The following is a 24,775-nucleotide window of genomic DNA, read 5'->3' on the forward strand; positions in this document are numbered from 1 at the left end:
TGAACACTTTTGTACAGTTAAAAAGATTCATAATAGTGTGCTACTTCTCAAAACTAAAATTTTGTACCATCGATACTAAAATTAGATATTTGATTCTCCGTGTTATACTTTAAAGATTTGATTCTCCGTCAGAAACCTAAAAAGAAAAGAAAAGAAAGAAATGGTTTCTTTTCATTATCATTTATCTTTTCTTTCACCAAACGAAAAGGGAATGACAAAAATCAAACACCAAAATGAAAACATTGAGAAAACAAATTGCAACATCTAAAGCACCCCAGAAAGAGACAACACCACAAGAAAGAAAATATGAAAAAGAAATATAACCAAAATTCATTGATGACTATAAGGTTTAGAAATAACTTTTGAAAAAAATGCTTTGAAGTGAATCATTTATTATTATTGTTAGAGGTTATTGTTCTTACTAGACAAGTTGCATTATATGATAAAAAAAGAATTAATTGTTCATAACACATCTCTTTTTTTCATATTGCAAATTTGGCAAATATGACGGTAATCAAACGATAATCTAGTTTTAAATTTGTTATTTTTGCATTTTTTAAAATGTAAGTGACATTGACTCTATTATCATAATTTTTTTTGCTATTTTTGCAAATTTTACTTGTTATTATTATTACTACTACTTTTATTTAGGAAGATTGTAAAAAATAGAACATTTGATAAAATATTTATACTTAATAAAAAAATAAAGTATAATAAATGTTGTCTTTTAATGGTTTTATTATATGAAACGTAAATAATTTATCAATTTTTTTTATTTTAAAAGAAAAAATCTTTTTCTAAAACACTCGAGAGTATTTTTTGAAAATTTCAAAAAGAAAATACTAAATAATAAAAACATCATAAAAGTTTTGAAAAGAAAAAGTAGACCTCAAACTAGTTAAGGTAAAATCTGATGTTGGAATCTTTTGTGTTTTAAACTTTTAAATTTGGTCTATGTTTAGTTCATGAAATATTCGAACTTTTTAGATTTTGTGAATCTACTAACCAATCAATTAGCTCTCAAAATTTTCAAAACTCTATAGTTTATAAATTTAAAAAATATAGAGTTTTTTTTGTTATTACAAGTTAGACCCAACGTTGTCATATTTTTTAATAAATGTCTTAATTGGCTTCAATTTTACGTCGATGTAGAGTTCAAATGACCAAACTACTCCCCTTTAATATTAATAACATATTAAAAAAGAAAAGTGGATCATCGCATAAGGAAACAGAAACGTGTGAACGGTTTTGAGAAAACTTTCTTTGTTGAAGAAACTTCCAAACAGTGATCTTCTTCATTTGAAACTCTACGGGAAACATCGTTCTTCCATTTTTTGTGTAAATTTACCGTATAAAGCAGAAGATTTTTTACGAAGGACTAAAGATTTTTGACGAAGGACTAAAGGAGACGAGTTTTGCTCCTATTTCGACAAAGAGTTTTAGTAAGTAAAGGTTTGTGGTTATATACAAAATTTGTTAGAATATATTCTATATATGAAAGATATTTGAATGTTCTATACCGCACTTCTTTCCTAACTTTAGTGTCTATGAACAAATTAGGGTTTCTTCCGAAACGGATGGGTAAAAATTATATACTTCGACTTCGACGATGTAATAACATATCGGTAAGAACTTGTGCTTTGTGAACCAATTTTTTTTTAGAATATATTACATCGTCCAAATATATAAGACTTTGAGACAATTGTCCAAAATTTGAGGCAAATTGATGCTAAATTATAAATAAATGAAAGCAACTTTAGGGGGAAAAAAACGTAAAAATATGAATGATTGTCTCCCTTTTTGTAGCATTCAGCATTGTAATGTTTTCTCATCATATAATATAATGCAAGGTGATCCACAATTTGGGAGAATTTTGTACATTGCCAACTATTTGTGTTTTTGATTTGGAGAGAAAAAGAAATATGTTGCTCAGTCTTTTCAGTATATCATCATAATATCTGGCCATTAAAAAGATACAAGCCAGAAAATTCGAAGATTGGGGAGCCATAAAAGCAGGCTTCTACCCTATGAACTCTTCTACAAGGCCAATACTAGCTTGACTTGACAATGGAATTGTCAAATTTATGTGAATTTCAGAAAAAAAGAGGGGAGGAGAAAACAGACAAGTCTTGTAAGTTCATCCTGCACTCAGATCCTGAATGTGAAATGCAAATCAAACAAATGCATCATCAAAATGTACAATGGATCATCCATGGCTGAAATGAGAACAGCTCTTTGGTTAATAGACGACCGGGCAGCATTTGTTACCACAATTTCACCAGTCATGATCAGCACTGTGGAGGAGACCGACCTGTTTATTCAAAAATGGTGCCATGAGTTTGGAACTCTTCTTTACCATCTTCACATGTTGAAGAATGTTGGAAAATTTCACTAATGGGTTTCTCCGGTTCTTCTTCAATCATGATCTCCTGATACCGGCAGTCGGAGCTGCAGAACGCTTTCTCGCCCCTGTCGGAACATTGTGTATTTAGTTTTATTAAAAAGAACATTTAACAATATATCAAGCGTGGATGCAAACAGAAGCAATTGCATAATGTGCTTGTAACACACCTGTAAATGTAAATGTCTTTCCCACTTTCAAGTTTCTTGTTACAAAAGTAACAAAAACTTAGAAAATCAATTGGTTGACATTGAAAAGGAATGTCCAAGCTGCTTCTAATTGATAGAGGAGATCCTATCTCATTCATCTCATTCTTGTTCAAGTTGTTCAAATCATCAGAGTGACATTCTAAAATGCAGTCACCAAAAATGTGAGTGGTTTTTGGATTCTCCCCGTGAGATATCACACGGGTATAATCCTCGGAAAGCTCGATTTCGGTTGCAGAAAGAGACTCAATGGTCCCGGGAACAGGCACCGTTATTGATGCTGGGGTTGAAATATCTGCAGACAAAATTTTGTCTTGAGGCTCAGAATCAGCATTCGTGGTCAATTTCTTCACAAATGGATTCGTAGAATGGAAGAAGCTACGACCTTTTACACCATAAGATGCAGAAACAAACCGAGGCGAGTCCAAGGAACACGCCCCACTCTTCTTTGAAGTTTTGAATTCTAATGGTTCTCCAATTTCAAAGAGAACCTCCGAGCTGTAGCTCGGTTTTTTGAGCTGCGGTGGGGGAAAATTGGGACAATTTTTAGGTAAAGATCTAGGACCTGCCTGGGGGAAAACTGTGTCAATTTGAAGATTTTGGGTCTGATTCTTGGTTCTAACTTGAGGTCCAAAAATGATGTTCTTATTCTCAAATGATCCAAGAGCTTTACCAGACAGCTTATTATCATCATCAAGAGAATCAACAATCCCTAATCCTACTTTACTACAACCCCAGCTCCTTCTATGTCCATCTTGGGATGATTTAGGGGACCCTACAGAGTTGCTAAGATTTGAAAACACCCTAAGTTCTAAAGGAGAGGTGGGACTCCTGACTGAATCAGAATCTGAAGCCACTTTGAAATTTAAGCCAACAAAGAGACCAGGGGCACTGAAAAAGGAGTTGCTTTTGGATTTGTGCCCCAACACAACAGACTGTACAGGACACAACTCAGAACCAGAATCAGCCATTGTTATAGCTGATGTAAAAGTGGAACTGATCTCTCTCTCTATGAACCAATCTGTTCCTCTTTCTCAACTTCTCCTTCAAACACTGCAAATGCTTGTCTCTGGCAATGGCTAAGCTTGAGTCCTGTAACATGAAAATGAGACATTTCAACGGAAGAAGAACAAGAAAAATGGAAAATTAACCCAACTGAGAAACAGACAGCATGACGATAAAGGAAATAATCATCTTAATCATCATTTTCAGTTTTCCCTACAAATAACACCAAGAAAAGGAAAATACAAACAGATTTGATTGGAAAATAGGTTGGAAGCACCAGAAGTTTCAATGAGGCAAAAAAGGAGAAAATACAAAGAAATCTATGAATCAAAAGGGCGAGAAGTTTCTAGAAAGTCCATTAATCTCCTTTTAAAAAAAAAAAAAAAATCCAGATGAAGAATCCAATATCTGTAATTAAACATGCGAACAGTGACCATGAAAACAGTCCGAAATCGATAAAAACCATGAACTCATCCTCAAATCCTCTCAAATGAACAAAATAATTAAACATGCAGAGATCGGAGAAACACCATTACAGAACAAACAAGAAATCAAGAACAACAGGCACAAAAAAAACCCCAAAATGCATCAAAACGATCGGAAAAAGAGGGGGGGAAGGGAAACAACGGCATTGAACAAGGAAGAGGAAAACTAACCTCCTTTCCGCCGATGAGGGAGAAGATTATGGGAATAAAGAGATGAAAAAAGAGACCCAAAATGCCAAAAGGAAGAAGAAATTGGGAAAAAAAATGAATGGGTATGACTGAAATTAGTTCAGCATTTTCTTGTTGTCTCTCTCTCTCTCCCCCTTTGTGATGCCTCAAAATCAGCGAAGGCAGTGAGCTTGTGAAATACTCTTCCTCTTCCCAGAGCTCTCAGTCACAACTCACAAGCATTTAGCAATTCATCACTTTCTCTCTTTAAAATTAGAATTAGAATTAGAATTAAAATCAAAAAAAGAAAAGAAGAAAAGAAGGAGAGTTTCTCTCTCTAGAAATAGAGTGGCATTAGCAGTGTATGGCAGCTACTTTAAATTTGCCCACAGAATTGTCTTTGGATGTATTATTATTACCGCTTCATCAACACCATCCACTTTTTCTTTTTTCTTTCTTTTTATCTTTTTCATAATAATTATGTTAAAGAAGTTTTTTTTTTAATAATAAAATAAATTAAAATATTTATAAATTATAGCAAATATATCAGTAGCTACCAACTTACTATGTGGTAGATATTTTATCAAAATTATTGTTTTTACCTTTCTCTATTTTAAATAATAAAAAATGATATTTTTGAATATAGTAAAATAAATTAAAATATTCACAAATTATAACAACATTTTGAATTTTATCGATCATTGTCTGTCAATGTTAAAACATATCAATGTCAATTATTGATAGAATTTGAAAATATGTTAGAAAATATTTTAAATATTTAGAAAATTGTTTAAAGTAGAAGTTTGACAAAATATTTACCCTTTATAAAAAAATGAAGTGTGATGAATTTTATATTTTTACTCATTTTGTTCTATAAATGATAAATAATTTGTCAACTTTTTTTTATTTTTTAAAAAATTCTTAAATATTACGTAATAAACCAAAATATTTACAAAATATACTAAATTTCATAATCTACGAGAGAGCTTTGGGATATGTGTTATTTGGGACTCTAATAACCACTTATTCTATGGTAAATACTATTGTAAGGTTCAAGTTAAATCCAGTAAACATTATTTCATAACGGTTTATTTGTTCTGGCCTTATAATTTGTCTATACTTTATCTTCATCGTGTTTTACTCTTTATTACTGTGTTTTTTTATTTTTTTTCTCAAACTAAAATAATTTACACGTTTTAAATATATACTATTATAACAAAAACTTAAATGAGTTGTAATAACATAAGAGTATAATAACTAACTAATTGCACACGTGATAAATCTGTTAGTGTCTATAAATGAACATTTGTTCTATCGAAAAACCTATATTATTTTTTATTTCCTTTTCTTTTTCAATAAATTTACTCATTCGAAGAAGAGAAAATAAATAGATTTTAAAAAATAAAAAATGTATCATATGAAAAAAAAATCTAGAAAAAACTACTATAATAACTCTTTGTTGTCTATTACAAACATGACAAGTAATTAGTTGTATTATAAAGTTATTAGACGGCTATCCGTTTTTAAAATTACTACTTTTACAATTTAGAAAATGTAGTAACATATGTTTTATTATCATAATTTTTTTTTGTTATTTTCACAAACGTCCATTTTAAAAATATGTTGAAATCTTACCTGCATTTCAAAATTGTAGTTCATAACGGGTTTTTTTTTTAAATGTTGTTTTCAAATACAGCAAAATAAACCAAATATTTACAAAAATAGCAACTTTTTAGATCTATCGTTAATAAATATCGATAGTATTTGAAATTTTACTATTTTTACAAATATTTTAAACTTTTTACCTCTTACTTGTGATATTCCAAAAATACTTTTTTTAAAAAAAGAAGAGCACAAGGAATTAATGGTGAAATTTTGAGAAAACGACGTGGTTTTTAAATGAAAAGACGTTGTAATAAAGTAATCAATCTTTTGTTTTAACCATGGGTTTGATTGTGTTTATTTTTGCTTCGTAAGTATGGACTAATTATACTTTTAATTTGAACTTTATTTTTATCTTTTTTTAATTTTGAGTTCAACATATCTTCAAATTTCTAAAATGGTTGGGTTTCCATCTAAATTTATCTATCTAAATCACATATTAAATGTGAAATTAAAAACTATATATATTAATGTTACATCAAAGTTAGACTATATATATATAAACAAAAGTGGGTACGTGCATCAATTCTAATAATTTATTAGAAAATTGTCAAAAATAGTAAATTTGATAAAGTATTTATAACATATAGTAAAATTTTAGAATATATTAATAATAAACATTGATAGACATTAATAGAAATTTATCAGTTTATATCATTAGTAAAAACCAAAATTTTGTTATAGTTTGTAAATATTTTAATTTATTTTTCTATTTTAAAAAATATTCCTAATTTATTTTCACAATTTTAAACATTGAACGTTATTTCTCAAGAGACATTTAAAATACTAAAATTGTTTTTAAAATATATTAATATTCATCCAAAATTTCTATATCTTGTAAATAGTTTTTTTTTTTGTTGTGCTATTCACTTCACTTCTCCCTTTTAACATAGGACAATGTTTAAAGGTTAAAAACCTTTGTTTATATAAATAAGAATAAGGGAGGTGTTTTAATGTAGTTTAATTTGAAACTAAAAAATAAAAAAAGAAAATTGTTTTTTTGTAATAATTTAATTTAAAATTAATAAATATATTTAAATATAACAAAAAAACCAAAATATTTAAAAAATATAATAAAATTTTAGATGTTTATAGATTTTTACCACTAATAAACGAGAGTAAAAGTTTATCACGGATAAATAGAAATTTTGTTATATATATATATATATTTTTGTAAAAGTTGAATAGTTTTTCTTTTGAAAGTTTTCTCTTTTTCTTAATTTATATTTTAGTTTTTTATTAGTTTAATATTAAATTTGTAATATAATATTGAAAATTTGAAATAATAATTTTTTTTTTTCTTAAACCATCGTGACGTACACATTTTTCTTTTTGGGTTTATTTTTTTGTGTGTTTTTATTTTCTTTTAAACTATATTGTATTTGCAGTTTTGGTAAACTGTGGTAGAGAATTTGGGTAGGACGAAACATCCATTTTAGTAAGGTCCATAACTATGTGATTGCCCACTTTTCCCTTCTCACAATTTTGCCCCCATATACAATACATTATTACAATTTTACTCGTACTATACACAGTGTTCGATGAGTCGTGATATGATGAATTTGTATTGTAATGTGATGCCAAACACGTGTTTCAATTTAATCTTTTGAATCTGACTTGTAATATACAACTCGTTCTTACAGTTTTCTATTTAACTCTATTTCCCACTATTTTTATAATTTACTGTGTTAAAATAAATGATTATTATTTGTGATTCTTCATGAATGCATCCATCATTGGTAAATGTATCATCTCATGAAAAGTGTTAATAACTAAAGGACGTGACTTTTTGAATGGTCACGGATAAGTCAATAAATAAGTTCCTTTATCTTCTATAAATGAATTTCTCTTCGTATCCACAATCTTGACGCTCGGTAGATTCACAAGATTTTGTTTGTTGATCTTCTATAGGAGTGCTAGAAGAGAGATGATTTGTTCTATTATGAGAGGTAATTACTTTAAATACTCAAACACTAAAGTGAGTAAATTTTTCCTAAAGAGACAATGTGAATTTTTTAAGTTCAAATCTGTATTTATGTATGTTTTTCTACTTATTGTGATAATAATTTTTACAACAATTTGATAATCTGTATAACATTTACGATATCATTTTCTTTTCTCGTTCGATCATTCATGCTTTTCAACACCTCTTCTATTCCAAATAATTTTGACTATATCTTAACTCTCCAAACAAATTTCTATATGGGTTAGAGTTGAGTTGTTTCACTAAATTCGAGAGTCCATTAATGGTTACTTAATTACTTACATGCCTATTAAGGAAATTATTTATCGTTAAGAATATTGTTTAGCAAAAGTTATTAGTTGGAGTAATTTTATTTTGAGGGGATTATTATTCACACAAATGTAGTTATTAATTAAGAATTTCAAAGACAATGATTTACATAAATTTTGTAGGTTATCACATTGTAACATTTATGATTTATTTGGAAAACTTTCTTAAGAAATATTTTTTAAAAAACTTTACACAATATGTTTTTATTTTTTACAAAAAGAAACATTAATTTGGGGACTTTAATTTACATTTTCCATACGTTACACTAAAATAATATAAAATTGTTACTTGAAAAATAATATTGCACCAATTTCATTACTTCCAAAATAATTTGAAATAGTAAAGATTTTATTAAAAAGTACATTTTACCGTCCAAAGTTACATAAATATTTCAAACACGCATTATTAACGTTGTTGATGTGGTCATCCATCAATTATTGTAGTAAGAAGAAAAGCCTCAAAAAATATGATTAAGTCATTAACTTTTAACTAACACTTATAAGTTTATCAGTATCTATTACAGATAGAATTCAAAATTTTACAACAATTTAGAAATATTCTAGTTACTATATTTAAAAATATTCATATTTTCGACTACAAATAACATGTCCTTAATTTATTCAATAGGTTTAAAAACATTCGAATCTACTACACATGTCATTTCATATTTTCAATTTCATTCAACACAAATTTTAAATTCTTATATAATAATTTTAATAAAAAAGGTAAAAAACAATCTTTCACAAAATATTTACATTTCATTCAAAAATAAAATATAATAATTTTTTAGTAATTTTGTTCACGTAAATAGTTTGTTAATTTTTTTATTTGTTGAAAAAAAGTAACATAGTAATTCTTTTTAGTGATTTTGTTCAGGTAATAGTTTGTCAAATTTTCTATTTATGAAAAAAAAGTAACGTAAAATTGAATGCTCACTTTTTTATAATTTAATGATTTTAAACTAAAATATTGGAAAAAAAACATTTGACAAAAATATTTAATAAACCTTGCTTTTTAATGATTTTTTTTATAGAAAATGTAAATATTTTATCATTTCTTTTTAGTTTTTGAAAAAATATTTAATATTTGAATTTAACTAAAAGAAACATAGAGTGTGGAAATTTCAAAAACATTGTCCCACGTAACAACGACTTCCGTTAATCAGCAACGGCGGTTAAGCGACGTCTATCAACCGTTAACTAATAATTATGTGGTCCACTCAGTCCCTATCAAATCGAGTTGCCACGTCACAATGTATTAATTAACTTACTGTGACTAAAGGGCTCCTCAACAACGCCCTCTCTCTCTCTCTCTCTTTCTCTTTCTCTTTCTTTTCTTTTACAATTTTATAATTTCACTTTTCGGAACTGCCTCATTTGTCGTTTTGCGTGACTCAGCTTTCCTCATTCTCGATCCCGAACGCCTGCTCTCGACACGTGTCCGTCAGATTTGTGGATCCCCACGAAATCGGACGGCTTCGAGCGCGAGATTCTTTTACCACTGGACCGGTCTTCTTCGGCCGGTTGATTTATTCACCGCGTGCTTTTTATTTAATTTTTGTTTTCTTATGGTATTGTGTACTGAAAAAGGTACGTTCAAGTAGGGCCCAGCACTCGTAAGGTACACACGTGTCAAATTCAGGTGGGGCCGTGGAGTTGAACGAACGAGTGAAATTTTGCCTGCCAAAGAGGGAGCGGCGAAGTTAAACAGTAGGTTATATGAAGTACTAATTCTGTATTTACTCGTCCCACTCCATTTTAGTGCATTTATATTTATATTACTAATTTTAGTTTTGCTTTATGTTTGTGAACTTTTTCTCTAAAATAAAAAGAATATTTATAAACTTTAAAGAGTTTTAAAAATGTCAATTTTTAATAAATGGTATCAAACTTTTATTTAAAAAATATATTTCAACTATTCAAAGTTTTGTAAATGCTATTTACCTTAAAAATATGTTAAAAATACGGTTATTGATTTAATATTTATATTGATTTTCTCACCAACTAAAATAAAATTGAAAATTTTAAGTTTAAATTGAATCAACTGACCAAACAAAAGTCGATCGAACGGTGGGAGAACGAGAGGAATCGATGTTAGTTTGAAGAAAAATTTCAAATCGATTAATTTTAAAAGATATTTCATAGTGTTAAAACTCAAATGATCGACCGTTAAGAGGTCGATTTGAACATTTACTAAACCGATCATAGTCAGTTTGATGATAATTTGATCGAAAAATCAATTCTGACCGATCAGTGATCGTTTATAAATATAAGTGTTATTATAATAATTTTATAAAAACCACTTTATTTATTTGGAAACCATATAAACTACATTGAAATCGAAGGAAAAAGAAAGGTAATTTTAAGGCTTTCATCTTTTCAATGTAGCATCAAACTAACAACATTAATAAATACATAAAATCACATTTTGAATGTTATTATTATTATAATATTTCCACGTGGATGTAACTTTCTTGAAAGTTGCTAAATTACAATGATAATTCATAATTTAATAATCGAAAAACAGAGTTGTGCTCATAATAATAACCAATAATGACAAGCATCATGATGAACAATAGGCTTTAAATAAAACTATTTTCTTTTTATTTTAAGCCTATATATTTTTAATTGCCCAATTTTAATCATTTTTAATTAAAAGTAGGTTTAAATACTATTTTTTGTTTCGTTTTTAGAACAATCGCAAAGAACATAAGATAATATAAAAAAAATGATTGTGAGTGACAAAGAAAGCGTTAATGAGAATCAGAAGAAAATTGTGACAATATCTCACATAATAGGAAAAAACAGAATCCATCTCACTTGCCAAATATTTCACCTCTTCAATAAAAAAGATACCTTGGAAGGATTCGAAAACATGCCATTAATAAGACAAATAACTTCGTGAGACCTTCTACCTTCATTAAGAAACAACACATCATCCAATTCATCACGAATAACCATAACTTCAAGCACTTCATTGTGAGAATCAACTTGAAACTAGTAATTACTCGGACGCACGACCTAAGTGGTCACTTAGAACCCATCCTAGTCTGCCGACTTGTTTGGTATGACTCCAAGAAAAGCATAAGGGCTTCCATCTAGTCAGTTTGTCCAGTCATCTTTAGTTTTGGTTCATTTTAGTTTTTGAACTTCTAAATGAAATCGAACAAAGGATCAAAATCATCACTATTTAAAAGTACAAAAATGTACAAATGACTAATAAAAATGATATATATAAAAGTGTAAAATAAACAAAAAAGAAGAGAAAAGAATAAAGAAACCCTAATTGTTTGGTTCGATGAGAAAGGGAAAAAGGATCCAACGCTATTCCACTATGGAGAAGAACAAGTCGGGCAGTGATCACATTTCACGCCACAAGTACCCAAAAATTCCCATCATATTACTAAATTTAAACTTAAGACTTAACCAAAGGAATATTATTACACATTATAATATTACAATTACAACAAATATTTTAATTCAAATTTTATTGATTTTTGTGTGACCTCAAAAAGCTCTCTCCTTTTTCATTGCTTCATTTTCTTTTTCTATATATTTAAAATAATACGTACGTGCGGTAACGTATTAATAATTTCAACTATTATTTTACTTATACACACACACTCTCTCTCTCTTAATTGTTTCTCAAATTTAGCTTTTCCTTATCAATTTTGTTGAATCAATAATAATAATAAAAAAGAAATGTCTTTACATTTTCCTTTTCAAACAATACTTGGTGCTTTGTGATTGGTTAGGGGTGTGAGAATCTGAATCGGATTGAAGAATAAACTTGATTCAATACAATTCGATTTGATTTGGTTCTTGGTTTTGTTTGAGTCAAACTTATGGTTTGAAATTGGAATTTGATTCGATTGACTTGATTTTGTTTATTGTTAGTCTCATTCACATCTATTTAAAAAAAATTCTCTTGAGTTTTTATATTTTGCAAATGGATTTTTGAACTTAAGGAATTGTATTGAAAAAGATAACGAGTTTCTTAGTCTGGATGGTTTAATAAGAAGTGAGAGTGAGAGTGAGATGATATTTTTTTATTTGATGTGGGATATGTTTAGATTGTGGGTTACATTTAAATGAGATATTTTAAACTAATCACAAATTGTCACATCATATATCAAATTAATAACGAAATTACAAAGGATCAAATTTGAGACTAATTAAAAATTGACATTGACTTGAATTGATCGATCTGATCAAGTCATTTGTTTTTTGTTTTTGACCAAATGATCAAAGTAATTATTTTGCTCCAATTAAGTATCGTGGGCTTAACTTTGGCCCATAGGTTAATTAAGGCCTAACTTCAATTAGATGATCCCAAGAGTCATGTCTATGGACTAAGCAAACCCAAGCCCATAAAGTCCACTTGAGAACTTAAATAGAATACTTAACCTTCATTTGAAGAGTTTATAAATTTTAGAACTAAGAGAGTCTAGAGATAATTCTCTCAACAAACAGAGGACTCCCTGACTCATAAAGCAAAATGACACTTGAAGACAAAAGTTGTTTGAAGAAACAAATATTTTTTCAAGATTTCAACTTAAGGACATTCACATGCTCCACTTTCATGTATCAAACATGTACATTCAACTAAAAGAGAATTGAATGATCAAGTACTAAAGATTGAACAACATCTACATAAATTAGCATAAACACAAGTCTAAACTTCATGAAACACGTTTCTCTGTAAACTTTGTGCCAACAACTATGAATACTTTTAATCTTGCCCAAAAATGATAGAATTTGGGCGTTGCAACTAAGTGCGTTAGTAAGGCCACAAGAAGACAATTGGCAATGTAGCGTGTCAACTGAAAACAAGAGGAAGGTATAAGTAGTTGCCTCACAAGAGATGGATAGGGAGGGGGATAGAAGAGCGGTTGTGAGAGAAAAGATATGGTTAATTGGGTTCAGGCAATACTTCTATGAAAAGATTATAGCCCAACCCAACTCGATCAAGCATGAGATGGTCGAGTCAGATCTTGTTTGTATATAACTAATCAAGTAACGTCAATTTGTTTCTTTTTTTTATACCTAATCTAATATCGCACCCGATCTGACCCACTTACATCCTTATTTGCACAAATATAATCTCTATTTTAATAAGATTGTTTTTTTTTTTCATTTGACAAAATCTCTTTTACAAATGTTTTTTCTTCTAATATGATTGTAGAGATGATACTATAAGAAAATGGGGAGTACGTTAGGTTGCACCAAGTGTTACTTGCTAGCTTCATGTTTTAAGTCGACTTTCTAGTTTTGTTAATTAGTTTATTGTATTACATATTTGAATTTCATGTATATAGCTTTATTAAATATTTTTAAACAAAAACACATATTTTGTTTAACAAGATACTCATGCTAACCAAAGATGATAATAAAAAAATGTGTCATTACCATTAATATAAAATTAAAAATTTAAAAATATATGAGAAAATGAGCTTTAACAATTAAGATAAAGTTAACGATTCATTTTAATCTAGGGTCACCGGATTCTACAACTTCATTGATAAAAATAAAAAGAGTTATTTTCAAATATATAGTAAAACAAACCAATATATTTATAAAATATAGAATCTACCATGATTGTGATAGACTAAGATAAAATACAGTGAAATACTTAGGAACAATTTTGGATTTTATCACTAATATTCTTCTCTTCTAAAAAATTTACCTAAAATAATTTTTCAATAGTAAAATGGTATATTTGATAGAAATTGTAAGTTAACCGAATATACTTCCGACCCGCGCAAACGCAACGTAACTGGAACTCTTTGTTCATCTCGTTTCAACATCTCTCCGATGGCAACTTCCGAATCAAAACCAAATGATCAGCTGATTCCCTTGCCGGAATCTGAATCGTTACCGGAATCTGAATCCCAGCTCTCAGCTCTCATTTTCGGTACGTTTCTTCGCTTCTCTATCCCTTTCTCTCTAATGCACACATTCAAAAGGCACGCAAATTAAGGCGCTAACTACTGCGCTTTCTCACAATGAAATCTGCCTGCCTGCCTGACATTGTATAGCGAGGTTATTAGCTAGATTTTGTTACACCTACTGTGAAAAATCGGCATTGTTAGTCGTTTTCTACTTATGCTTATATGGTTGAAGACGTAGGAAATGCTATAACATCAAACTCTAGGTAGCTGTTCATATTTCGTCTCGATTGCATTCTTTAATGTTGAGCGTAGGTTCGATTGGAAACACCGATTAGGTTAAGTTTCTTCGCTTCTGAATCTATGAATTCGTGTAGGACGAAAGCCGAAATTGATAGAGGTTGTTTATTTTAGACAATTTTTTTTTAACAAATCGGCATTGTTAACTATCTGCAGTTCTTAAAACGAGGAATTTGTATTCTTAAACTTAAGACTCTGATTTCTCCAAGTGGTAGTAATTTGTTGTTAACAACACTTGAATCTCAGTATTCACGTTTTATGATTCTACCTCCATTTATATGTGTAATCCATCTCTATTTGGTAATCTTGCTTCACTTATCCGTTATCTGTGTAATTCTAGAAGGAATTTTATTAACTGTCTTGCGAGATGGTTGTACTAGGAGAAAGATCGTTCCTCTGCTAATTTATATGCTTATAAATCATAGCCGAACACCTATGAAAACTTCAGAGACTTGAAACAAGCAATCAGTACTCAAACCTAGACGTGCTTGCTTCTCTCACAAAATCATTTTTTCGTTTTTCGTTTTCTTCTTAGCATGTTGGTGTTTATCACGCCCTGATCTTTTTTGATCGGTCTGCCATTCAATTAGATAACGCTGGTTTATATTTTTACATGCGCGCAGATATATCACAACAGGCTCAAGGGGCTATGGAGAATATGCTTAGAATGATCAGGTTTGTTAATTATGAACAGTAACTCGATTTTTTTTAAAAACAAATTTTTAAGAGAAATTGCATACAAAAAAAAATATATATATATTTGCAGGAAATGTTGTTAAGTGATAAGGTGTTAGCGGGGAGAGTGAAATTTACTACTTCCGAACTTAATGCTTGATAAAATTGATTTGAAAAGCATGAACTCTTCAAAATAATTCATGGAGTTAAGAAATGCAAATTGTAAGATGACATGCGGATCGCTTCTATGCCTAAATTTATAGCTTTTTGCTCTCAATAAATTCGATAAAATTAAAAAAAAATTTGTTCCAGCCAACGATGACTATTTTACGTGGGGAGCCAATTTAAAGCTATGTTCATAAAGTACTTATTTTTTCTCTTCTTCACAATAGAGGGAATTAGCCCAGTCGGAAAAAATATATATACACACTTTCATATATTATCTGTTCTTTGTCACCACCAATACCATCTATATTCTCATTCCTCATCTTCTACTCCTAGAGACTTAAATTAATTCCATAAAACGTAATAATGGTACGTCTACGTCCTCAGACCAACCTCAGTCTTCTCGTTTTCAACTGTTTGCAGTGAAATTGATCAAAACGCTGTTGGAATAGTGGAAGACATAGAAAAGTGCAGGGGTTCTGCTCTTGACAGAAAGGGAGTGTTGGAGGAAGAGAAACAACAATTTCAACAAGCTGCTTACACTGTTTTAGACATGCTCAACAACGGAGGAGGGGGAATGCTGTAAGATTTTTCCCAAAATTTCTGCACTTTCTGCCAACACGTATCCCTTTAACATATTTACAGTCATTCATCTCTTGTTTTATAATAGATGAAAACCATAAGTCACCAGTTTAGGCTTTGAAGAAGTGATGGGATATGTAAACCGATCAGATACGAATTTTGTCTTCAAACAAAGAATAAATGATCACCCTCTCTTAAAACATTCAAGTCTTCTACTGTAGAGCCATCAACCATGAGAATTGAGCTCCCTCTCTTGCCAAATCTTTTCTCTGCAATCCATTGTCAAGCAGTTATCTACCAATATAAAAGAACGTCATCTATATCGACATTGAAAAGGTACACAAGGAGTATAAAAAGCCAAGCCCCATATATTTTCTTAGAAGTAAACTTCCAAGTTTGATTTGTTCTATCTGATCCATTACTCTATTGCCTAACTATATTCCAACCATGACAACATGATCGTGGTTGTATTTAACTTTCTTTATAAGGCATAAAAACCTAGTAATTGACTATGGTTTTTATTTCACCATCTACTTTCTCTCATAGTAAATCATATGATTAAGTCAACAAAATTTTGTCCTTAAGGAACAATAGGTATATAGTCTTGGACTGTAATTTCTGAAAAATTTCCCCGGATTGGTTAGAGTGTATGAGGCAAATCATATTTTACACAAATCTAACTATAATACCTGCCAATCCAAACAGTTCTTCAATTGACTGAGGCAGAAGTACCAGTTTTCCATTACTGTTGCCATCTTTTGTACTTTCATCTGGATGGTGCTCATGAATTATCACCCTGATGCGAACTGTAGGTGGCTGTGGTTTAGATGCTTCTGGTATTCCTATAACATATTTGTGAGAATTGAGCTATTAAGTTCTAATTTATTGCACAATCCTTAATATGCTTATCCAAGCACAATTCCCCCTAGTAAACTTTTATAAAGTCAGTCATCGCAGATGGTCTCAAGCAACATTTGAAAATACATGATAAACAAGTTGCTAGAATAAAACAAACTTGATTAAAATTAGAACATCTAGGAAGTGTGCTTTGTACCGAGCCAAGTTGATAGCACTGACTAAATTGGTCCAATATTTTTTGCTGTAAAAGTTGGAATTTATCTTCTAAGTTAAAGCAAAAGTTTTAAATGATCAACCAGAATTATTGAAAAATATTCAGCATGCTCTGTTTTTAAAGAGGCTAATGGAAATTCTTTTGATAAAACTCAATATATTTTAATTGAAAAACTAAGTGTTGACATATTTCTTGCACACACGAACATTTTGTTTTGATGAATCTAGATTGTCCTTGCATGTTGTTACAACTTGCACCAAGACATGTCCAGTGAAAACAAAAACAAACTACTAAGATTTATGACTTATCCACTTTATGGATGTTTTCATAGCTAAACTTATTAGAAAATGGTATCAGAACTGTGAAAGTCATTCCACAATTTACGTACCTTCAATTTTTTCATCTCCATGATAATTTGATGCTCTCTGATTTTGTGTCTCATTGGGTTCTGTGCGCTGCAAAACAACATGTGATGGTCATCGTCTATTTAAGGTTCTCTTTATCATTCTCAAAAGTGAGCCCTTTCTCTGGCAGGATATCATAAGGAACCAGTTTATTAGGTAACAAAATGGCAACTCAAATATATCCAGAATTTAGGGAAAGAATTAATGAATGTTTGGCATTGTACTGATAATTTGTTCACAAACTAATTTACATCAACTTATAATTTCTTTTCAAATCAAAGACTTAACTTTCATTGAGAATTTCAATACAAGTTGCATCATATAGCTCTTCCATGGTCTACTCTACGGACGTATTTTTCCTCTACTTGGAACTGTAAGCTATTTCCTTCCTTTTAATAATTGCTAAATTTTTCAAATTGTTTTTGTCAAATTTTCTTGACCAGAGAAGTAATTGAAATTCTCCCTTTATATTATGTTATTTGCTCAAATTTAACTTTAATACATGCTAAGTTTCATAAGTAACATTAAAGTAAAAGAATATAAAAAATGACTTTAGCCACATTTATTTACGTTTTTTTTCCAGAAAGTATAAAGTATAAATTTGATCTACCCATTGTCTTTTGCTATAATTTTTCTGCTATATACTCGCAGGAAAAGTTTGACTTTCATTAATCTAGGGAGGACAACGACCATGGTTAAGGAGAACAGATTGATGTCTAGCATATTTTCACCATAGGGATAAGCATTTTGGTTAAATTGAGTTTGCCTAGTTTTCACATGTATAGATGATACTTTGAAGCCTTAGATTTTCAAGGTTGAAAAATCGTAGCCATCAGGATTTCCATATATTTTTAATAAAGCGTTTACTCATATCCTTTGGATAGTAGTTAACCTGGGTTAACTTGATCCCCAAAAATCATGATTTTGAGATACATTTTGCTGTTAATTTTCCAGTATGTAATAAATATCTGCATCCATTCTCAGTAATTTCTCCTGTGTAATTCTCGAATTATATTCAAACGATAAGGCTTCTAATGTTTTGCATTGGATTTTCTAACAATCCTACAAGCTAAGTATGTCCAAGTTGTAATCCACTCTATTGAATAGTAAAAGAAGAGTACCTCAAAATTTAGGTCTTCCAGCAAATCGGAAAAGTAGGGTATTTCATTTTGCTCCTCCTTTTTTAGTCCCTTCAAGTGCTGACAGTGCAGTGCAAAAGTCAGCATAAAAAGGGGAAAAAAGTGCATACAAGACACGAGAGGGTTTATAAGGATTATCTTCAATCTCAAAGGCTTCTGACGTAAAATTTGTTTATCTTATTAGGATTATCTTCCACCATTTTTCTAACCTGAGCGAAGTTGGAGAAAAGGACTTTTCCATCATTGCTGTTTGGTTGTATCAATTGCTTAAAATGATGATGACTGATCCTGACGACTTGGGAGAGTCTTCTAGTTCTCACTGTAAATGGCTGTGGGATATTCAACATCACAGCAATTTCCCCTGCCATTTTTGGAGATTCCAACTTTGACAAAATCTGAAAATCAATGATGCAAATATTATTATTATAGAAAAAAATGAAAAAAATCAGGTAGATTGAATTTTCCTGTCTTTTTCCGGCTGAAGATGGAAAAGATCTCAGTGCATGAGTAATGCTGATGCAGTCACTCTTCCATTTAAATATCACTGTATAGTATCATTATAACACAAATTGTCTTACTTCCACTTGATTGTTTGAGAGCTAGCAGATAAATCTATCTTGTTTTGTTTAGAGTGTTTGGAAGACTAGGAAGACCGCTTAGGTTGGAATGGGGTTATTATCTAATACTAGGGATCTCATACTCCTTTCCAATCTCCTTGCTCGGAAAGACATTATATTATAATATAGATTTTCCCTTCCTGATGTCATGACAGTAATTTGTACATTTTGTCAATTTCTCATTGCAGGAAATTTTCTTGATCATGACCTGTGGTTTTCAAAGTTTAACTAGAGCTTGAGGAATCAACCTGTAAAGATAGCTGGGGGGTTATGAGTTATGAATGTATGGGATATTATCTTCCGTTGAATGGTGAATACAATACGCTATTTTTGCTTAGTCTACATCAGAACAAATCCTCATGTAATCCCTTCCTATTGTCTTGCCTTCAGTTCTGGGTTCATTAAAATTTAGGATATGCAAGCTTATACTTTGTCTGAATATCCTTCAATTGCCAATCACATTATCACTTCGAAGCAACATAAGTTTTCTTAAAGATATTGACAGTCCAATTAGATATTTATTTATAAAAGTAGTAGTTTTGTGATTTAGTTTTCAAGGATGGTGGTTGAAGAGACAAAGATCTCTTCCTTCAATCTGGATCTTCTAACTATTCAAGTTCTTTTGCCATCAACTTTTTATTAGAGTCTGAAAGTACTCTCAACTGCTTAGAATGACATTACTTGAATAAGATAGGTTCTATAGTCTTGGATAACTATGTCTTTGAGTTCATTTTAACTGCTTTGAATCTTATCTTAAATTTTTTATTGTCTGACTTCACCTTGTCGGAATATGTAATTTGGGCATGAATGGTTAAAATTTGTTGCAGCATACGATGCAATGCATAGAGATAAGCAATAAACTTTGAACTCGACTATGAACTTCTTTATATTACCTGTTCAGTTCCAGTCTTGTACGAGATCACATCCTGCATTTTCATAAATTTAGTTCAGTTTTGATTCCAAGATAGCATGGAATGCAGAAAAAAAAAAGAAAACACAACACAAGATATAACATACCACTGCTCCAGACACCAAGATGTAGAAATCTGTTGGTATCTCGTTTTGTATTATAATGTCAACTTTAGGTGGAAAATACTCTGCTTTCATCTCAGACACCTGCACAAATATATTCTAGGCCATCAGGATAACAGAGATAGTAACTCTAATAGTAATGGCTGGGATATTTTCCAGACATTCTTCCATTAATAAATAGTAAAGGTAAATCCTCCAAAGTTCTACTTTTTATACTTCATGCTGTATTACTTGGGAGTTTTCTTTAAAACTCTTCTCTGTGAAAATCATCTTTGAACAGGGAAAAAGTTCTTTACCAATTGGACGATAAGGTCTTCAGAGAGCCCCTTGAATAAGTATGCATTCTCAACGGTATGACGGAAAAGGTGCTGGGCAATACTGGATCTGATTGCTTTAGGTAAATCCTCCAACACCTGTTCTTGCTTCAACTCTGCTGTCTTGAACTTGAGTTGCATGTGCGCCAACATTTGATCTTTCAAGCCTTCTGGCAGTCTATTCTTGCTTCCATATCGCAATATCTCATTTATAGAATCCCTCTGGTAAGTGGTAATAAAGTTTGTTTATTATACAGTGTAATGCTAAAAGAGAGATTAGAATGCGAAATGGAACTGATAAATGGTTGTCTTCTGTGTAATTGTAAAAAAAGAACATCAATAGTAAAAGGAGTCAACCATTGGCTTATTGCTAGTAGCATATTAAAGAAGTATGGAATTTGGTCATATTAAACCTGGCTTCAGCCAGTTCATCAAATGACTAATTTAATAGATTCAGTGCTTGCAGATTTATATTACATTTTCTATGGATACTATGCTTTATTTTCTGAACCATTGGTTATCACCAAAACTTAGACATATTAGACTGGTTCTATGTTACTGTAGATTGAGTGTGTAGAGAAAAGGATAAATTACCATGATAAATGTTCGAATAGCGGCGTGAACGATGAGATTTGTCATGTTTCCTATCAAATAAGATGTGAGGCCAATGTTGCATAGCATGTAGCAGATGCTAAAAATCTTCTCCCCTAGATTAACTGCATGCAAGTCCCCATAACCAACAGTAGTAAGTGTGACAATGGACCAATATATCGAATAGGTGTACCCAAGCCAGATACTTCTATTCTGAAAATCTTCGACTTCAATTCCAATCCATGTATTTTCTGAATCTTTATGATGAACTGCTAACCAATAGTAGAAACAACCAGCCGTATGAACTGCCAACAGTGTAACCTGTCATTGGAAATCAACTCAAAGTTATTATACTTCAATTTAAAAGTGATCTGAGAGTAAAACGTTACAAGTAAGTTTGTTGTCCCAAGAAAGATGTCTTACACAAATTAGTTTGGCGAGTCTTGTATAAAAGTAACTAAAGCGTATGTCTTTCTCCAGCCTGTATTTGAGGCAGTTTGTCAGTTAGATTAGTTACAAGATGAGCTTGCCGACTCCTTTTAATTACGATTGTAGCAGTATGCATTTTTTCTTTTTAATTTTTTTATACCAAATAATTAATTTTATTATAATTTGAAGTACGATGTTACCTTGTGAAAAGTTGACTAACACGCCTTAGTCGCCAGAACCGAAGTAAGTTGAGGAAGCCGAAGGCCTCACTGCGGTGCATCCTTCCAGTGAAAATTCTGTATATTACCTGAAATGGGAGAGTGGAGGCTACGTCCATGGGGAACCCCAGGCTTGTAAGGTAACTGTAGCAATACAAAATTTTCTATTAATCAAATAGCTATTCAATAGTTTCTAAGTTCGGCTTCAATAATTCATTTCACTCTGCAAATTGTTTGCAGTAACCATTAACTCAATCGTATTCATATAGAACATTTTTTTACCCATCACAATTTACAACCTATTCAATTCAATTTGTCAACTTCAATATCAAGGCATAAACCTTAGATCTGATCTCCCCCACCCACTTGCTAAACTAGAAAAAACATGTTCAATTTCACTTCTCTTTTTTGGTCCGAAAAGTAATCATATTATTCTATTGTCCTCTATTTACGACTTTCTACATGTGTGTAGTTGTCGTCTTGTGCTAATTGTCATTTTTTGTGGTGCTGTCGTGTACATAATGACAAGAAAATTAATAAGTTACCACTACATGTGACAATTATTGTTCCATTTTCATAACTGACTACTGTTTCCCCATCCTTCAGCTCTTGAATTCACTTCAATTTTCAAAACCACTTGATGAAATTAGAAGAAAACCCAAAATGAAGTCAAACCAAAGCATTACATAGAATTGATGAAATGAACATACCGTAGAGCTATCTTCTTATGATTATCAACGAGGAGATATGTGCCTTTATCCAAGTAAGCCACAAAGAAGGTCAACACAATATCAATGGCGAAGAATGCATCCACTACCAAATCAACGGGTAAAAGAGACCCAGTCGCCACTTTCTTGAAGGCAAGCTCAAAGGGTGATACCCACGCTGAGTAAACCACTAGTACTACCAGGAAAGTTTGCCACCACCTGCATTCCATCATCATTTAAATTCCAAAATGCCCAACCAAAGTGGTCCGCTCATTTTCTCTCACCAAAAGCAAGTAAGACAAAATTTCTTCCTTTAGACTAGTTTTTGAAATTCTAATTATTAATACATCAATTTTCTCTCAAAAACACCTCCATATCATACTTCCAATAAACTATAAATCTATTTTTATTGAATATGTTCATTTACAACTACTGGAATCATCCTCACATATGACAAGTGAGAAAAAAAAGAAAAGAAAAAAAGAAACAGTTCCAATACTAAACATCTCAACTCTGGTAGATTTGTATCTTTTCATAGTTATGTCTACAAAAAGTTGGAATATCATGGGACTGTTAGGTTCATAATATATTAGCGGAACAAGCTAAGCGCTAATAACACTATGCAATTATAACAATTAAGTTCTACTTGATGTTTAAGGTTTTATCTATTATTTACTTTTCTGTTCTGTATCTATTTAGCATTAGTCTCCCTTTTCATCTCATCAATGAAAAGTTCTATCTCTTGCTAAAAAAGAAGATTAGCTAAATAAGGGGGTCGGGAGTCATTTATATTATCTTAAATTGGGATTTAAGAGAAAATAAAAAATACTGATGGTGTGTAAATTTAAATCCATTTCTCTCCTATTTATCTAGCGGTATTGAATTCAAAAGGATGAGTTGTTGGATTTAGCTTACCGATATCTTCTGTCATACGGAACTATTACGAACTTGTTCAGGTGTGTGTATCCATCGTTAACAACTGTTCCGAACGCCGGCAAGAGGCTGCTGGAAACTGACGTCAAATTCTTTATTTCGCCACTTGAGTGCCGCCGGAACAGCAAAGGCATCGGCGACCTTGTTTCGGAGATTGGCGTGGACATTGTGTCTCACAACCTTCTGCAAAATTTATGATCCAGAAAAAAAGAGAGTCATTTCTCGTGCATGCCTCGAAGACTTTTTATAGACACAAAAAAGGTAACTTTCACTCGTACCCGTGAATTCAACTGAATATATATATATAATTAAAGGCAGATGGAGAGGTGGTAATGAGCTTTTCGTTGAATTGGTGTTCTTTATGGAAATAGATTAAAAAAAAGATACGATTTTGTTTTAAATTTTAGTTTATTTGGTGATACAAGTTGACTTGTATTATTCCATGAATGAATCCCATGCTCAAGAGATTGGCTTACAAAATTCTTAACAATTAATAATTTTGAATTTTATAACTTATTTTTTGTGTGTATTGTAGAGGAAGAGTTGACTCTTAATTTCAGGACTTCAACAGGAGGGAAAAAAACGGAAGATGTTGGGTTTAGGAACTGGAAAAAAGGCAAATATCTTTTACCATACATCCTCACGGTAATTTTTATACGGTAACTTTCTCTCTTCTTTGAATGAATATTATTCAAATTCAGATTCTCCTATATATATATATATATATATAAAATACCTTAGATTTACCGTGGGAGAGACTGGAAAAAAAGGGGAGAGAGATAGAGAGAGAGAGAGAGAGAGATGAAGAAAGAAGAAGCTTACTCATAGGAAGGAATGGGGAAAATCCGAGGTAAGAATAGGATATATCATTAAATAAAATAATTGTGAATGTGGAATTAATCCTAGATCTAATCATATTATTCCTTTTTTTTTTCTTTCTATTTTGAATAGAAAAAAGAAAGTTATTGATGGTTTATTAATTGGTATTGGTATTGGTTGTTTTTGTTTTTGGTTTTTTAATAGAAAAATATTTAGAGATTTGTTGAACATGGAAAGAATTTTACTACTTTATGCTCCGATTTTTGCTGCTGTGACCTATTTAGGCATTAGATTTTGTTTCCCCATTTTAATCATCCAGTGTCTTGCAACTAAGACTACTGATATTTTAGGTTTGATAATTGTATTTTGGAAGAGCTACCTGGCTGTACCTTTTTTTTTTTGGTACGTTTTGTGGTTTGTGCTGAATGAGCTGGCTCTACTTTTTTTTTCTTCTGAAAAAAGTATTTCTTCGTGGTTTAAAAATGAGAGAAAAATTATCTAATATGACAAGCAACATATTTACCCTTCATGGTAAAATGCAGTTGGATTTTGTCATTTAGTCATTTTTAAAATTTCATATTTTTGAAACCATATTTTAGTAATTTTTAAAATTTGATTTATTAGGTTATATACTTTTTTAAAAAATATATAATTTATATGATCATCGGCAT

General features: G+C 30.9%; 3 protein-coding genes and 1 long non-coding RNA gene across 5 annotated transcripts; 2 read left to right on the forward strand and 2 right to left on the reverse strand.

Moving 5' to 3' along the window:
- Positions 1-1,779: 1,779 nt before the first annotated feature.
- On the reverse strand, positions 1,780-4,670 carry LOC101223099 (FCS-Like Zinc finger 10). Its single transcript, XM_004136282.3, has 3 exons — positions 4,269-4,670; positions 2,572-3,699; positions 1,780-2,469 (listed from the first exon to the last, which is right to left on the reverse strand). Exons 2-3 carry the CDS (start codon positions 3,576-3,578, stop codon positions 2,316-2,318), a joined length of 1,161 nt encoding a protein of 386 aa, XP_004136330.1. The 5' UTR covers positions 3,579-3,699; positions 4,269-4,670; the 3' UTR covers positions 1,780-2,315.
- A 9,278-nt stretch (positions 4,671-13,948) lies between these two features.
- Positions 13,949-19,610, forward strand: LOC101215419. Its single transcript, XM_004136415.3, has 4 exons — positions 13,949-14,133; positions 15,031-15,082; positions 15,671-15,829; positions 19,250-19,610. Exons 1-4 carry the CDS (start codon positions 14,034-14,036, stop codon positions 19,260-19,262), a joined length of 324 nt encoding a protein of 107 aa, XP_004136463.2. The 5' UTR covers positions 13,949-14,033; the 3' UTR covers positions 19,263-19,610.
- On the reverse strand, positions 15,415-23,485 carry LOC101215177 (potassium channel KAT3). 2 transcript variants are annotated; one of them, XM_004136414.3, is made up of 13 exons: positions 23,268-23,485; positions 22,356-22,571; positions 21,628-21,789; positions 21,422-21,479; positions 21,002-21,319; positions 20,390-20,629; positions 20,079-20,177; positions 19,955-19,987; positions 18,654-18,839; positions 18,427-18,504; positions 17,290-17,356; positions 16,519-16,671; positions 15,415-16,098 (listed from the first exon to the last, which is right to left on the reverse strand). In XM_004136414.3, exons 1-13 carry the CDS (start codon positions 23,450-23,452, stop codon positions 15,995-15,997), a joined length of 1,899 nt encoding a protein of 632 aa, XP_004136462.1. In that variant the 5' UTR covers positions 23,453-23,485; the 3' UTR covers positions 15,415-15,994. The 2 variants fall into 2 exon arrangements, with proteins under 2 accessions (XP_004136462.1, XP_031738659.1); XM_031882799.1 differs by having other exon boundaries at positions 15,415-16,123.
- Positions 22,285-24,492, forward strand: LOC116402746. The gene is made up of 3 exons (XR_004215356.1): positions 22,285-22,645; positions 23,309-23,546; positions 23,821-24,492. It is a non-coding gene; the product is annotated as an uncharacterized LOC116402746 (long non-coding RNA).
- Positions 24,493-24,775: the final 283 nt, after the last annotated feature.

This window comes from Cucumis sativus, chromosome 3, assembly GCF_000004075.3.
Source record: "Cucumis sativus cultivar 9930 chromosome 3, Cucumber_9930_V3, whole genome shotgun sequence".
Taxonomy (NCBI): Eukaryota; Viridiplantae; Streptophyta; class Magnoliopsida; order Cucurbitales; family Cucurbitaceae; genus Cucumis; species Cucumis sativus.

Coding starts and splice junctions, on each gene's coding strand:
- LOC101223099 (XM_004136282.3), bottom strand. CDS start 3,578: ATGGCTGATTCTGGTTCTGAGTTGTGTCCTGTACAGTCTGTTGTGTTG. Junction 2,470..2,571: donor AAAGACATTTACATTTACAG/GTGTGTTACAAG, acceptor ATGTTCCGACAG/GGGCGAGAAAGCGTTCTGCA.
- LOC101215419 (XM_004136415.3), top strand. CDS start 14,034: ATGGCAACTTCCGAATCAAAACCAAATGATCAGCTGATTCCCTTGCCG. Junction 14,134..15,030: donor GCTCTCAGCTCTCATTTTCG/GTACGTTTCTTC, acceptor ACATGCGCGCAG/ATATATCACAACAGGCTCAA. Junction 15,083..15,670: donor AATATGCTTAGAATGATCAG/GTTTGTTAATTA, acceptor AACTGTTTGCAG/TGAAATTGATCAAAACGCTG.
- LOC101215177 (XM_004136414.3), bottom strand. CDS start 23,452: ATGTCCACGCCAATCTCCGAAACAAGGTCGCCGATGCCTTTGCTGTTC. Junction 20,178..20,389: donor AAGACCTTATCGTCCAATTG/GTAAAGAACTTT, acceptor ATATTTGTGCAG/GTGTCTGAGATGAAAGCAGA. Junction 17,357..18,426: donor TGGAAGACCTAAATTTTGAG/GTACTCTTCTTT, acceptor GTTGTTTTGCAG/CGCACAGAACCCAATGAGAC.